The sequence below is a fragment of the Mixophyes fleayi genome, chromosome 9 (genome assembly GCF_038048845.1).
Source record: "Mixophyes fleayi isolate aMixFle1 chromosome 9, aMixFle1.hap1, whole genome shotgun sequence".
NCBI classification, from domain to species: Eukaryota; Metazoa; Chordata; class Amphibia; order Anura; family Limnodynastidae; genus Mixophyes; species Mixophyes fleayi.
This window is the reverse complement of record NC_134410.1, coordinates 14,077,043-14,092,978: the sequence shown is the minus strand read 5'-3', so window position 1 is coordinate 14,092,978 and position 15,936 is coordinate 14,077,043. Positions and strand designations below refer to the sequence as shown.

Here is a 15,936-nt window from a genome sequence, read left to right as displayed (position 1 = left end):
ATTACATTTGCTTTGCGTTCCTTGATTAATCAGGCCCAAAATGTCTATTTCACATCTGTGCCTCAAAACAGTCCAGATATTCTGGTCTACATATTGCCTGTAACACGTACACACACTTATATACTACTGACACTCACACATAAATATATATGTTGTAAATAAATGATTACTCACAGACACTGTGCACATGATCTGGTCCGCCGTGGGCCTCATCATGTGATCCAGAGTGAACACTCTGATGTTAACTGGAGAGACATTAAATGTGTTTATGTGAATGGACAAAGAAGTCACTCAGTAGAATTGTGAAAGATAAAACTATACATCCAGGGTATTACTTTAATTACTAATATGTGTCCAGCTACACCTACTGGAGGTTATTTACAAAGGGAAAAACAGCAGGTGCAGCTTAGGACATGTTGTGCTCTTCGATTTGCACAAATGTGTTTTGCAGGGCATAGGTTTGTCCACATTTGCGGAGGAGCAGAGTTCTGCAGTGTGGAGTAGTTGGGCAGAGTTGTGATTTAACTTAAAAATGGACAGCAGGACCCACCCAGATCCTCAACCAGCTCCAGCACTGGACAGCTTGGGCTGGTTTCCATTATAACAGGGTGGGAAAAAACCTGAAATATCCTCCCTAAAAAGACCCACCTGCTCACTACGATTGGCTGCTGCAAAATGACTATGATCGAGAGTAACCAGGACTCCCCATTTCCACCAGCCAATCACAAGGGGTTTCCCATGTTGGCCATTTGTGATTGGCTGACCAAGATTCCCTTTCAACAGTCAGACAATCACAAGCGGCTAGCGTGGGAAGCTGCTTGTGATTGGCTGTCAGCAAATGGAATTTCAGATACTCCTGATCATTGGCATTTCATGTCTGATGTCTGTAGGGGTTTTTTTAGACTACGACTGATCAAGCAAGAAGCAAAAATGAAAAACATTTTATTCCCATATTTTCTGAGATTTTCTTTTTTTATATTTCCCACTTGGATTACAATGGGTCAAGAAGAAAAGAAGATTTTCTTTTCTTTTCTTTTAAGTGGTGAATAAAAGGTTTTGTATAGTCTTTTATTAAATTTAAAATTTGGGAAATCATGCATTTGGGTTTATTGTTTTACTCTTTTGGTAGAATCTTAGGGATCCCAATCTTGATAAAACTCCAGCCCCCACAGCCCAGTGGGGTCAGGAAATGCCTCAGTGATTATCAGCACAAGGCTATGAGGGAGGCACATTTTTGACATTAACCCCAAGAGAATTAGGCTGCTGAGCCTTCACCTGCGGCCCTCATCCGGCAGCTGCCTTGTTGCAGATAATGAGACTGAACGGGACCAGTGACTTCCGTATTAGAGCTATGAGTGGCATGCGGGGGAGTTTTGAAGTTCACGTGCGATCTGATAGCCTGTGCCAATCTGAGTGCATGTGGGTGTGTTTTGTGGCAAGTGTAGACTGGAGGACATATCGTAGAACTGTGGAGCAAGTGAGCAAGTGAGGAGCATGTGGGGGCATTTTGAAATGTTTGATGTGAGCACGCCGAGGTCGTTTTCCAGCTGGTTTTTTCATTCTTTTAATTAAGGACAAGGTGTGGCCATCACTATCACTGAGGCACTAGCCCTGCATATCAAGGAGTACTCAATGTAATGCAGTGTAATAAAAAGCTTCACACAAATAGTGACACGTGTCATTTAACCAGTTCTGATGTTACTCACACTCACGATTCATCTAAGCCATAAATTAGGTTAATTTGGAGAAAATTTAAAGTATTATTCAATTAAAATGGGCTGTCCTTAAGAGATTAGACTTGTAAGCTCTCTCTCATTGACTGACTGTGTTGTCGTTAATAAGAAATATGAGTACGGGGATAAACGTATCAAGCTGCGAGTTTCCGGCGGGTTTGAAAAGTGGAGATGTTGCCTTTAGCAACCAATCAGATTCTAGGGCCCGATTCATTAAGGATCTTAACTTGAGAAACTTCTTATTTCAGTCTCCTGGACAAAATCATGTTACAATGCAAGGGGTGCAAATTAGTATTTTGTTTTGCACATAAGTTAAATACTGCCTGTTTTTTCATGTAGCACACAAATTTTAACTTTAAATTTCAGTGTACAAATAAGCTATCAAGTATTTGTGTGCTACATGAAAAAAGAGTCAGTATTTAACTTATGTGCAAAACTGAAATCTAATTTGCACCCCTTGCAGTGTAACATGGTTTTGTCCAGGAGACTGAAATAAGAAGTTTCTCAAGTTAAGATCCTTAATGAATCAGGCCCTTAGTTATCATTTATTTAGTACATTCTACATAATGACAGCTAGAATCTGATTGGTTGCTATAGGCAACAACTCTACTTTTCAAACCCATTGGAAACTCGCAGCTTGATACATATACCCCCAGGAGTTAGATGATCAAGGTCCCAACTGGAATTTAAATTTGCAAGACCATTTTTAGATAAAAAGTAGGGCTACATCTACCCTCTCTATTTCTCTCATTAATTAGAATGAAGATCTGGAAATCAGATTAGTAGGAAGATCTGGAAATGAGTATACGTACCTGCTTCTTTGGGGGTGTATATGCTCTTGTCTGTCTGTATGAAGATGTAGCCTCTCTTGTATGAAACAGGTATAGAAACCACTTTAAGTTTTGTGCCCAAGAGTGAGCTCCTAGCAACCAGCTGAACGTATTGTTGGCCCCTTCTTTTATCCAGCGTACAGGCAGCGGCCATCTCAGGGCTCAGCTGAGGGAACAAAATGGAGGCAGGTTACTAGAGACATACAGACACGGGGCCTGATTCATTAAGGATCTTAACTTAAGAAAATTCTTATTTAAGTCTCCAGGACAAAACCATGTTACAATGCAAGGGGTGCAAATTAGTTTTCTGTTTTGCACATAACTTAAATACTGACTGTTTTTCCATGTAGCACACAAATACTTGATAGCTTATTTGTACACTGAAATTTAAAGTTGATATTTGTGTGCTACGTGAAAAAACAGTCAGTATTTAACTTATGTGCAAAACAGAATACTAATTTACACCCCTTGCATTGTAACATGGTTTTGTTCTGGAGACTTTAATAAGAAGTTTCTTAAGTTAAGATCCTTAATGAATCAGGGACACTATAAGCAAATATTAGGAAGTGCACAATAACAATAAAAATATGTTGTTGACATTGTGTGCACATAACAGTATTGTTATAAGTTAATGGCTGCAAACGCCTGACCATTATAAATTTGCATCAGCTATTTAGTCTTTACAGTATTACTGATGGCAATCAACAGGAAAACCAAACAAAGTAGACTGATTGAGAGGCAACTGATAATCAACTCAAGGAAAATCACAAGGAGTGAGCACACTAACTAAAAATCCCAAATCAACTGATGAAATAATATAAAACACTTTAAAAATGAAGATCAACCATGCAAAAACAAGTATAATCCAAGATGAGAATCAGCAGTAAGCCATAACTGAAAATGGTAATGCATTGAGAGAACTTTGGAGTCCAGGGATCATCAGGGAACATCTGAATGTTCTTCATAAGCATGGCTTTACTAACCCCAAAAAACAAGTCTTTCTTCATCACTAAACAATAAAAAGCGAGACTTGAGTTATCTAAGGTCCATATTTCCAAGCCAGTGGACTTTTGACATTCAGTTTTGATCCGCGAAGAAACCAATTTGAACGTATTTGAGACTGAAGGCCACATGCAGGTGTTGAGATAATGAAGAGATCCTGAAACCAGAATGCATCAGGACAACTGTGCAGCGTGGTGGAGACTACTGTATTCTGAGGCTACATGGCAGCCCGTGGAGATGGCAAACTGCAAACTTATTAGATAAAAATGACAAATTAAATATACAGAGGAGTTTTCAAAAGGAATTTTATTCCATGAGTGACAAAGGGGATTTTCAGTTCTGCTGTTCCTAAATACTGCACAGGAGGGAGAAGGAGAAAGACTGTATATGTTATGTAGTTAGTATAACCCTCAATTAAGCTTATGCACATGAAGTGTGAGGTGAACATCTTGAAATATAATTGAAATATAGAGGGTTATTCAGAGAAAACAGGGATATATTAATATTATTTGCATAGATTGCTGAAGTACACAGAGGAACATAGACATATAAAGTTATGTAGAAGATCAGAGATATACAGGGATACACCGAGGAACAGAGATATACAGAGGTATACAGAAAATGAGGTATAGAGAGGAACAGAGATGTAGCGAGGTACACAAAGGAACAGAGATATAGAGAGGTTTACAGAGGAACTGAGATCAGAGGCACACAGAGAAACTGAGATATACAGAAACACACAGAGGAACTGAGATACAGAGGTACACAGAGGAACAAAGATATACAAATGTACACAGAATATTTTAGATATACAGAGGTACACAGAAACTGAGATATGAAGCGACACACAGAGGAACTGACACTGATTCTGGGCAGTAGGTATGTATGATCAATTATGCTTATTTGGGCCACCCCTAATTAAAACAGTGAATCCAGAGTAGTAACAATAAACTACCAATTTCACTCTCTCTTTGAAACTAAAGGATCAGTAGGGATGAAGGTAAACTTTTATTTTCTATTCTAGTGTGGCTGCTGGTAGCCTCCCTGTCTGGTAAACATCATCATGTCACATAGATATTACACTTTGTACCCGCACATAGATCACTGCCAGTCAGAGCTGCCCAGTTTACTTTAGGTGGGGGAAGTGGGGTGGCGAAATAAGTCTGAATTTGTTAGGTCCGAGATGAGCAGGGGGGGGGGGGGGGTTGGGGGTGGGCAGCACCTGATGTCATGTCCTTCTCAAAGACCCCCATTAACACTTGTATAAGAGTTGACTGGGAATTAAAGAGTTAAAGGTATTGTAATATAGGCGCCATTCTGAGGGACTGTACTGCACACTCTAGAAAACGCAAATATTAAAAGTACATAAAGCAGCAGAGATTGTTTCACTAGTGCTTCTCCATATTTTCCTAACAATATCGTCTGTAAACCATTATAACATCAGAAACTTTCATATATATATATATATATATATATATATATATATATATATATATATAAACATTGGGTGTAGAATAAAAAAAAGATATTGAGGGGCATTACTCGCGAGCTGTGTCTGAGAAAAATACTGACAATTATAGTACAAAAATCTTTGCTCATAATTAGTCATAAATGTCCCGCGGAGATACCTCCTAATTGAATCAGCCCCAAAATAAATAAACACTGAGTATTGAACAATTGTCACTTTTTACATAAGAGTATTTAGGAGTGAAGTATTTGGAGGTTGATGAAAAGTTATTCTACAGATCCTCTCAGGTGATGGCTGACAATGGTTTCAGGGGGTTAAATGCCCGCTGGGCCTGTATTTACAGTGTCAGTGAGCACTTTGCTATCAGCCAATGTGTCTCCATTTTGTACATCGCTGAGAGCAGTGAATGTACCCATGACAAGGACAGAGAATATAATTAACAGTGATGATAATATTGCTTTTTTATTTGTGCAAGTTCCTAATTGTTCACCATGCTGTCTGGATCTGCCTGCAAGCCCCTTCCATTACATGCTGCTTTGCCTGGCAGCTCCTGCTTTTTGGACTTTATTAATGTTCTGTATATATATGTTGTGGCAGTACCTCTATTCACCAGAGGTGATGCTATTGTGCCTTCCTTGTTGTACTAGGGGTTAATCTCTGCATTAATTATTCCTTGCACCTGGGTGTGCCCCTACTTATACCTGTCACTCCCACCATACATTGCTGGTTATTGTTGTCGCTTCTCCATGCTTCTGTGCTTCTGGTTTACCTGCTGCCTGGGATCTCTTCATATTACCTGCTTACCTGCATCAGCTGTATACCTGGTAATACCTTCTGCATTTCCCTGCTATGCTGATTACTTCTCCATCTGGTTTGTGCTTCCCAATAAACATCATGTGTTTCATCAAATTCCTGGCTCTTTAGCTGTATTTATGCATGGAAGCGTGACACATGCTCTTTTCAAGGTGCACGCTAAACTTCCCAGTCTTTGGAAACACCCCAGTAACATATATCTGCACCTACACTTGATGGAACCAACATTACACAGTCCAACCTCCTATTACCTTAGGACCCCTCCTCATTAATCTCAGCTAGATATATAAGCGTTGGATAATTTTTTGCCCATCAGGTGGTGCAAACAACTCCATCTTGACTTGGAAAGCCTCGCGCTGACCTGCAACATAGGGAGTATTTCTGCAAAACTAGGGTCACAATATCACATAAGATCATTTGTACTGCACTTTTGCACTTATGTAGATGATCCTTATTGATTAACACAAGGGTGGAAAGGTCAAAACTCACAGAAATAAAAAATAAAAAATGGTTTAGTGGCTCAACGTAATTTTCCCTCTATTACTCCTCTCCTACCTCTATTATCTGTTTGGCAATATAGTTGTTTCCGGTGTTCAGAGTCACACTGTGTCGCTTGGAGCAATCCTTATCGTTAATCTGATTCCGCAAGTACATTTCCACTTTGACTTCTCTGGGGGGCGAGGTATCTACCGGCCACTCCATCTGCACCCAGACATTCTCTCCCAGACCCAGGTGCATGAGTCGAGGTGCAGTAACCAGGAACCTGGGGAGAAGACAGCGATGGTTAGAAGGTACAGGTTACGTTACTCTAGCCTATTATTATTATTATTATCATTTATTTGTTGGGCGCCACAGGGTTTTCGCAGCGCCTTACATAATACGAACAGTAGACCGTACAGGGTGAAACATCACAGAACAATAAACACTAAGTACCAATGCTTCGGAAACTCCGGGCAGACATATGGAGTGAGGGCGGAGCAGAAGAGTCGGTATGAGGACGGGAGGGGAGAGGGGCCCTGCTCATACGAGCTTACATCCTAAGGGAGGGAGGACAAAACAGGCACGCAGGGAGGCAGTGATGCAATGGAGAAAAAGGGACCAGGGGAGAGGCGGGAGAACAAGCAGAGTGGATGAGGGGTTAAGTGGATGGCTGATAAGCTTTCAGGAACAGGTGAGTTTTGAGTGCCCATTTGAAGGAGCACAGATTGGGAGCGAGACGGATGGAGCGAGGGAGGTCGTTCCAGTGCAGGGGGCAGCTCGGGAGAAGTCTTGGACTCGGGAGTGGGAAGAGGTAATGAGAGTAGAGGAGAGGCGACGGTCGTTTGCTGAGCGCAGGGAGCGAGCGGGAGTATGCCTATAGCCTATGCCTATCTCCCCTTCTCCTCAAACAATGCCAACCCTACTTTGGTGCATTAGAAGAGTTGGATAATTTTTTTGCCCCAAATGTTGATCTCCATTGTTGGAAAGTATGTATTACCCCTAAGCACTGGATGATGTTACATCCAGTGCCTTTTTTTGTCATAGAACTCACCGGAACTGGGTTCTGGCACCTTTTTTCTACAGATTTTCCAAGTTTTTAAAGTAACTGTTTAACATTTGATGTTTGGTCCACGTGGACTTTAATCGTCCTGTCAAGCGTAGCAGATTGGTGGCAAAAACATTAAAACGGTGGATGCAGGCTGCTTCTGTGTCAAGTTTGATGCATGCGCGCTTCGTCCGCGCTGGTTGTGATGGCGCTGCTTGGCTTGTGGTTGGTCATGTGGTCGTGCGCTGAGTGCTTACTGCGGGCGGTGACCGTTATGTTTCGTTACACAACTGACGTGTGTGGGTGTGTGTAGAGTGATTGACTACGTGTTGTGAGTTCCGGCTCCTTTTTTCTTACAAAAAAAGCACTGGTTACATCCTTATGTTTAATTACATCTCTATGGCTAAGACTGGTCCTCTTGCTCCATATGTATTAATTCTGCTATTCCCTATTAGATTGTAAGGTCCCTAGAGGGCGCTCACTCTATGGACCTCACTCTCACACCTCCACCAGGTGGATACCTTAGTGCTTGTGATGTACGTAGGGAAAGACACACACACGAAATGTATATTTACTGTTTATGTTGAGTCGAACACATCTCGTACAGACGCACATCAGGCGTAACACCTGTGTATATTTACACCCCATGACAGCATAGAGATGTGGCTTAACAGTGTTAGCAGTAAATGCTATCATTGCATGACCCTATTTATACACACTATAATAATGTAATGAAGTGACATAGACACAGAACACAATAGAGTCTCGACAGTTAATAATAATGAGAATGTTGCATTTGCAATATAAACTTTCATAAAATACAATCACCTCCACGTCTGTATTTTGCTCCTTTAAAAATCACATGGGAATCTCATTTCCTGTAGCAGTTGAAACTAGAGATGGGCGGGTCCGGTTCTCCGAGAACCGAACCCACCCGAACTTTGGGTATCCGAGTACCGAGCTGAGCAGCTCGGTACTCTCCCGCCAATTCCGAATCCAAATCGAGGCCGAACGTCATTGTGACGTCGTCGGATCTCGGGACTCGGTTCTCGCGATACTTCAACTTTATAAATACACGCCTCCACAGCAATCCATCGCCATTTGACAGAGGGAGAGAGCAGGGTGTAGTCATAGGCTAATTAGAGCAGGGACAGAGAAAGAATACAATATTGTTCTTGCAATTGCTCTAACCAAAATCGCTAGTGCAGAGAGGAGGATAGAGGTTTATTATTTTTTCTTCATATTTGGCACTCCCCAGCGCTTTTGGGTTGTCCCCCATAATTGTGCATTAATATTTCTGGCTGTCAAAAGTCATATCTGTCAGCAGTATCTACTCAATAAATGTTAGCACTCCTCAGTGTTTTTGGGGTGTCCTCTCTAATTGTGCATTAATATTTCTGGCTGTCAAAAGTCATATCTGTCAGCAGTATCTACTCAATAATTTTAAGCACTCCTCAGTGTTTTTGGGGTGTCCTCTCTAATTGTGCATTAATATTTCTGGCTGTCAAAAGTCATATCTGTCAGCAGTATCTACTCAATAATTTTAAGCACTCCTCAGTGTTTTTGGGGTGTCCTCTCTAATTGTGCATTAATATTTCTGGCTGTCAAAAGTCATATCTGTCAGCAGTATCTACTCAATAAATTTTAGCACTCCTCTGTGTTTTTGGGGTGTCCTCCCTAATTGTGCATTAATATTTCTGGCTGTCAAAAGTCATATCTGTCAGCAGTATCTACTCAATAAATGTTAGCACTCCTCAGTGTTTTTGGGGTGTCCTCTCTAATTGTGCATTAATATTTCTGGCTGTCAAAAGTCATATCTGTCAGCAGTATCTACTCAATAATTTTAAGCACTCCTCAGTGTTTTTGGGGTGTCCTCTCTAATTGTGCATTAATATTTCTGGCTGTCAAAAGTCATATCTGTCAGCAGTATCTACTCAATAAATGTTAGCACTCCTCAGTGTTTTTGGGGTGTCCTCTCTAATTGTGCATTAATATTTCTGGCTGTCAAAAGTCATATCTGTCAGCAGTATCTACTCAATAATTTTAAGCACTCCTCAGTGTTTTTGGGGTGTCCTCTCTAATTGTGCATTAATATTTCTGGCTGTCAAAAGTCATATCTGTCAGCAGTATCTACTCAATAATTTTAAGCACTCCTCAGTGTTTTTGGGGTGTCCTCTCTAATTGTGCATTAATATTTCTGGCTGTCAAAAGTCATATCTGTCAGCAGTATCTACTCAATAAATTTTAGCACTCCTCTGTGTTTTTGGGGTGTCCTCCCTAATTGTGCATTAATATTTCTGGCTGTCAAAAGTCATATCTGTCAGCAGTATCTACTCAATAAATGTTAGCACTCCTCAGTGTTTTTGGGGTGTCCTCTCTAATTGTGCATTAATATTTCTGGCTGTCAAAAGTCATATCTGTCAGCAGTATCTACTCAATAATTTTAAGCACTCCTCAGTGTTTTTGGGGTGTCCTCTCTAATTGTGCATTAATATTTCTGGCTGTCAAAAGTCATATCTGTCAGCAGTATCTACTCAATAAATTTTAGCACTCCTCTGTGTTTTTGGGGTGTCCTCCCTAATTGTGCATTAATATTTCTGGCTGTCAAAAGTCATATCTGTCAGCAGTATCTACTCAATAATTTGTAGCACTCCTCAGTGTTTTTGGGGTGTCCTCCCTAATTGTGCATTAATATTTCTGGCTGTCAAAAGTCATATCTGTCAGCAGTATCTACTCAATAATTTGTAGCACTCCTCAGTGTTTTTGGGGTGTCCTCCCTAATTGTGCATTAATATTTCTGGCTGTCAAAAGTCATATCTGTCAGCAGTATCTACTCAATAATTTGTAGCACTCCTCAGTGTTTTTGGGGTGTCCTCCCTAATTGTGCATTAATATTTCTGGCTGTCAAAAGTCATATCTGTCAGCAGTATCTACTCAATAATTTTTAGCACTCCTCAGTGTTTTTGGGGTGTCCTCCCTAATTGTGCATTAATATTTCTGGCTGTCAAAAGTCATATCTGTCAGCAGTATCTACTCAATAATTTTTAGCACTCCTCAGTGGTTTGCGCTCAGAATGGATTCAAAGCAGTCCACATATGATCTAAATGAGCAACCAGGTTCTGTCACCAGTCCTGATGTTAGTGTTCCCAGTACGTCATCTGGCCAAGGCGATGTCAAACAACAGAGTGTTTTCAAATTAGTGCAAAAAACAAAAACCAAAAAAAAATTTACTGTATTGAAGCGAAAAAGAAGTGTAACTGAGCAAAAGTTAAGTGACGATAAAAAAAAAATTGCAAGCATGCCATTCTACACACGCAGTGGCAAAGAGAGAATGAGGCCTTCACCTTTGGCTATTAGTGGCAGATCCCAAAAAGTTACCCAGGCTACAATTGGTGCACAACTACTGTTACGCGTCAAAGCTGAGCTGCAAGATACCAGTGAGGCATTACAGGAGAATATTTGCTCTGATTCACAAATGACAACAATCCCTGTGGAGAGTCCATCCAACAGTGGGATGTCTAATCGTGAGCATTCTGCTGATGTGTGCCTTAATAGCCCGAGTGTAGCCGGTGATACCCAAATTGAGGATGCCACTTTGGAATTAGAAGAGGATGAGGGGGAGATTTGTGTAGGCGACGAGGGCGCTAATGATGATGTTGATGATTATGATGCAGACAGATACCAAATTGCCTTTCTCAATTTCTATTTATATTCTAGATTATATAACGGCTGAATAGTTTTCTATTTTACTCCTAGTGGAGAGAGGATCTGATGCAGACAGATACCAAACTGCCTTTGTCCATTTCAATTTATATTGTACAGTCTATAATGGCTGAATTTTTTAGTATTTTATACAAGTGGAGGGGGGGCTAGAGAGACAGAAACCAAACTGGCTTTCTCCATGTCAATTAATATTGTACAGTCTATAATGGCTGAATTTTTTGGTATTTTATACAAGTGGAGGGGGGCCTAGAGAGACAGTGTGACCCCAAACTGTCTTTCTCCATGTCAATTAATATTGTACAGTCTATAATGGCTGAATTTTTTAGTATTTTATACAAGTGGAGGGGGGCCTAGAGAGACAGAAACCAAACTGGCTTTCTCCATGTCAATTAATATTGTACAGTCTATAATGGCTGAATTTTTTGCTATTTTATACAAGTGGAGGGGGGCCTTGAGAGACAGAAAGCAAACTGGCTTTTTCCATTTCTTTACATATTTAACTATAAGTGTAGGGTGTAATATACATTCAAAGACGATGGCTGCATTGCCAATATGCATAGATGGAGAGGAAGACAATCTGTTTTGTGTGTAGAATAGGCCTACCAACGAAGAATTAAACTGTTTTTTTGGATGATTTATTACCTCAACAATTAGATTACTTGTCTCTAAAACAGTTGGAGCACTAAATTGGGTTAATTTAGGCCCAAAAACATGGATTTTCCCAAAAAATAGCAAAACAAAACCAAACAAAACCAAAACCAAAACCAAAACACGCAATGGCGGTTTTGCAAAACCAAAACCAAAACCAAAACACGACGGTAATCCAGATCCAAAACCGAATCCAAAACCAAAACACGGGGGTCAGTGACCATCTCTAGTTGAAACGGAAATGTTAATTAAGCAATGTGAATAATCGTCTGTGACTTTTATAATATAACCACTTATGAGTTAAGTGCTGTGAGCTGGAGGAATCAATACACAATCAGCCAATCAGAAGCAGTTAGTTATCGCTGCTGATAGCCATACTTCCCGCAAGGGATGCACCTTCTAAGGGGCATAACATAATACGCTGACGCGTTTCACTACCTGGAAGAGAATGTTATTCAGACATCTGTTAATCGATTTGACGATTGGGTTAACTCATGAGGAACCTCTTGTCAGCAAACTTCCTATTTCATATTTCATCTCCTCGAGTGTATTGTAATTAATATACTATACAATGTACTATTTAGAAGCAGGCCTACTTTAGAAAAAAATCTCAACACAAAGTTTTTAAACACAGTTTCCATGTGCTGTTCCCCCAATGAGGCAGGATGGCATCTTCATCTCAGGCAGAGATTGAGTCCTCACCTCAACTACTGACCCCAATATCCCTCAAGAGCTTTAGCTGCTCTCTAATAATTGACTGAAAGTGCACAGTGTGACACTATATTGAATCGCCCCCCCGTTGTGGTATTTCTCTAATAAAGACCCAGTCAAACCTCAGCTATTGATTTAAACCACAATTAAACTCAATTCATGCTCACTACATATCTTTAACTTTACATCTTAGCATTCCCTTGTGACCCACCCAGCCTGGCACGAATGTGTCCGCCACACGCCAGCTGGGAGCCACTGTCTGATTATAAGCTTTACAGGGTACTTTATCATAGGACAGAGAATGAAACTCACCAGGACAGGTTAAGAAACATTTTAAGAAAAGAGTCAGATATGGCTTACAGTAAGGGCTATTTACTATTTTTCCACCTATTTATAAGGGCTTGCGTGCGGCTTGGTGTAAGGGTTTGAATTGCTCCCTAATGCAAATAGTAGATTTTATTTTCCAGGACAGGGTATTTAAATAAGCTTCAAGGAATTGAGACTAAGGGCTAGATTTACTAAGCGGCGGGTTTGAAAAAGTGGAGATACTGCCTTTAGCAACCAATCAGATTCTAGCTGTCATTTTGTAAAAAGTACTAAATAAATGACAGCTAGAATCTGATTGGTTGCTATAGGCAACATCCCCACTTTTTCCAACCCGCAGCTTAGTAAATCTAGCCCTAATTGTTTAGGTCGTATTCCCGAAACGACCTGATGTTTGCACATGCTTGGAGGGGGTGATCGGCATATGGGAAAAAGCAGTTTTATGCGCACAAATATCTACGTAATAAAAACATTCAAATATACGCTGTTTTAGGAGATAAATGGGAACGTTCAAATCCATGAATTTGGCAGTCCAGAGGTGATTTCTGTCTAGAACCGCAATCACACAAATAGTGGCACAAAGGATTTATACTACTTAGGTATGTTCTAGGCCAGGGGTGTCCAACCTTTTAGCTTTCCTGGGCCACATTGGAAGACGACGAGTTGGTTTGGGCCGCACATAAAATACACTAACACTAACGATAGCTGATTATCAAAAAAACCATAGAAAACATAGTTAACATATTAAACTTACTTGGAAATGAAGTTAGTAAGAGTTAGGAAACCTGTTGCAGAATTTAACTTACCTGCATCTGCCCCTTAGTGGGGTTCGGGGAATTAAATGCCAAAAACTTTTTTTTCCTCTCTTTCTGCACCCATGAATCATTTTTTTATTGACCAGTTTGAAATGGTCACCGATATAGGTAGCATCAGGAGAACTAATAGAAATCTACAGAGATTTAAAGATAGGGTGGCGGGAAAAATGGCTCATGGAGCAGCCTCCGATGAGGGTAACAGTGGGTGATATTTTCACCCTACTCAGCACTGCACATTTAAAATGGTTTAAAATATTAAAAATACAATTATCTCTTAATATTTATATTAGATACATACAGAGAACACAGCTAGTTCATAATTGCATGGTGCAGAAAGTCCAAATTCAGAGTAACAACAATAAGATACTGGATAATCTTTCACTGCTGCTGATAGTTTGCGCGGGTGACTCCTCTGTGCTGTGCTACGCAATGGATGACAGGTGTGATGACGTCACCCCCGACATTTACTGCGAGCGCCACACAGAGAAGGAGACCAGGGAGGGAGCCGGAGCGCCAGCTGACGTGACCGCAAGGTAAGTATTTTCTTTTTTTTTTGTGCAGGATTTTTTTTTTCAGCGCTGCCCCCTTGCCACAACCAAAACTCCTGCTGGGCCACATTTACAGGCATGCTGGGCCGCATGCGGCCCGCGGGTTGGACAATCATGTTCTAGGCAGACAAACAGGCACATTACACCTGATTCTGTGTTCTGTGCAGTCACACATTCTGCGATCTGGAACTGACCCATTGTGGTTTTAACCACCCCGAAAGATGAAGAGAGGAAAATAAATATTTAGTGATCTGTCAGGTGGCTACAAGAATGCCTGAAACAGCGGAAAATAATAACAAATAAGAAGAAGACAGAAGTGAGGATAAAGAGAGTTAATCCCAACAAAATAAATAGAAGTGACGCAGAATAAGGGATCTGGAACTTACGCTGGAGTTTGTGCTGAGCAAACAGCACACAGAGCCGTCCACAGCAGACATCGCAGTAGCGGAGATGTTCCCATTGTCAGACAACGAGACTGAATGAGAGGAGAGGAGAGGAGACAGATATATAAACAGGAGGAAGGGCAGAGATCAGGGAAGGGCAGAAGGTGAGAGGGGATGAATCAATATGTAAAACGAATAGGAAGTGAAAGTGCTTCAACTGAAAAATGCTGACTTTCTTTTTAATTCCCGACATATATCCTTCTATTTATACACTTATTTCCAATGCACTGATTTTTTTTTTGTAAGGGACAATATATTCACTTTCTATACCTTTATTATTTTGTCTTAGATTACTAGAAATGATCAGTGAAAGATATGGACAAAGGTTATTCTGCACAGGAGGTCTGAGAAGCATATTGTCTGCTATTGACTTCATGTGATAAGTGCACCACTAAGAGCGGGATCAACCTAAGCACCTATTTTTTATGGACTCATATTTTTGATTTCTATCTGTTTTGAGTTTTTATTTTTTATTTTTGTCTGCAGACTACTGGTAATTTTTATGTTATATTTTTTTCATTTCTTATGTGTTTGTGTTTGTTTTTATGCTCTCATTGTTTGTGGGAATATTTTTACTACCTATTGATGAATATATGTAATACATGACTAATACCTTCCAATTTCTTCAAATTGGTCCTTAGTCTCTTTACTCAGCACTGGGGAATTTAATTTTGTTTTTAACCTAAGCACCTGCCTATGGGCCGGTAAGCACTAAGGCACCAGATTGCCCTAACCCATTTTTACATTTTTGCTTTTATTTTTTTATTTATTTTTTTTTACTGAGGGGACTCAACTCCCATTTCCTGTCCATCCATCATTACTCTCTTCCTCTCACTCCTGCAGCTGCCTACTGCCGCTATCTCTGCTACTGGGCGGTGGGGGGGGTAGATGCTCTGCTCTGCATGTAGTGACACTCCTCTTGTTAAGGGCAGGAGAAGGAGCCATTGCATGGCTAATGATGCCAATCTATTGAGAGAGGTGAGGGGGCGCAGCGCAAGGGTAAGTATATAGAGTGATGTGGGGGGGAAAGTGCAGGTGAATGCCATGGGAAAGGCATTGGTTCAGAGAAAGTTGAAGGGGTGGGGACAAGCCAGTATATTGCCTTTGACCCCATCAGTCTTAACCCGGCCGTGGCATCACATTGGCATGAGCAAATGCAGTTTGTTTGCAGGGAAATACCAAGCATCACCATTTCAACAAACCAACCACCCAGAATTAGGAGGACACATGTTTCATATCTACATGTTCATGTTTATTATTTTATTTATATAATACACCTGCCACAGTCCTTTGAGGCTCTCCAACCTGCCAAAACAATGTTATTGAGGGTCAACACGTACCTCTCAACATTAT

The 15,936-nt window shown here is 40.6% G+C and overlaps 1 protein-coding gene across 1 annotated transcript in view; it reads right to left on the bottom strand.

The window, feature by feature from the left end:
- Positions 1-14,629, bottom strand: part of LOC142102015 (complement C4-like) — a 62,542-nt gene extending 47,913 nt beyond the window's left edge. Inside the window, exons 1-4 of the mRNA XM_075186521.1 lie at positions 14,527-14,629; positions 6,402-6,609; positions 2,546-2,729; positions 175-245 (exon numbers count right to left, since the gene is read on the bottom strand). Of these exons, the coding sequence (XP_075042622.1) occupies positions 175-245; positions 2,546-2,729; positions 6,402-6,609; positions 14,527-14,600 (537 nt within the window). The 5' untranslated portion in view covers positions 14,601-14,629. The remainder of the gene's footprint in view (positions 1-174; positions 246-2,545; positions 2,730-6,401; positions 6,610-14,526) is intronic.
- Positions 14,630-15,936: the final 1,307 nt, after the last annotated feature.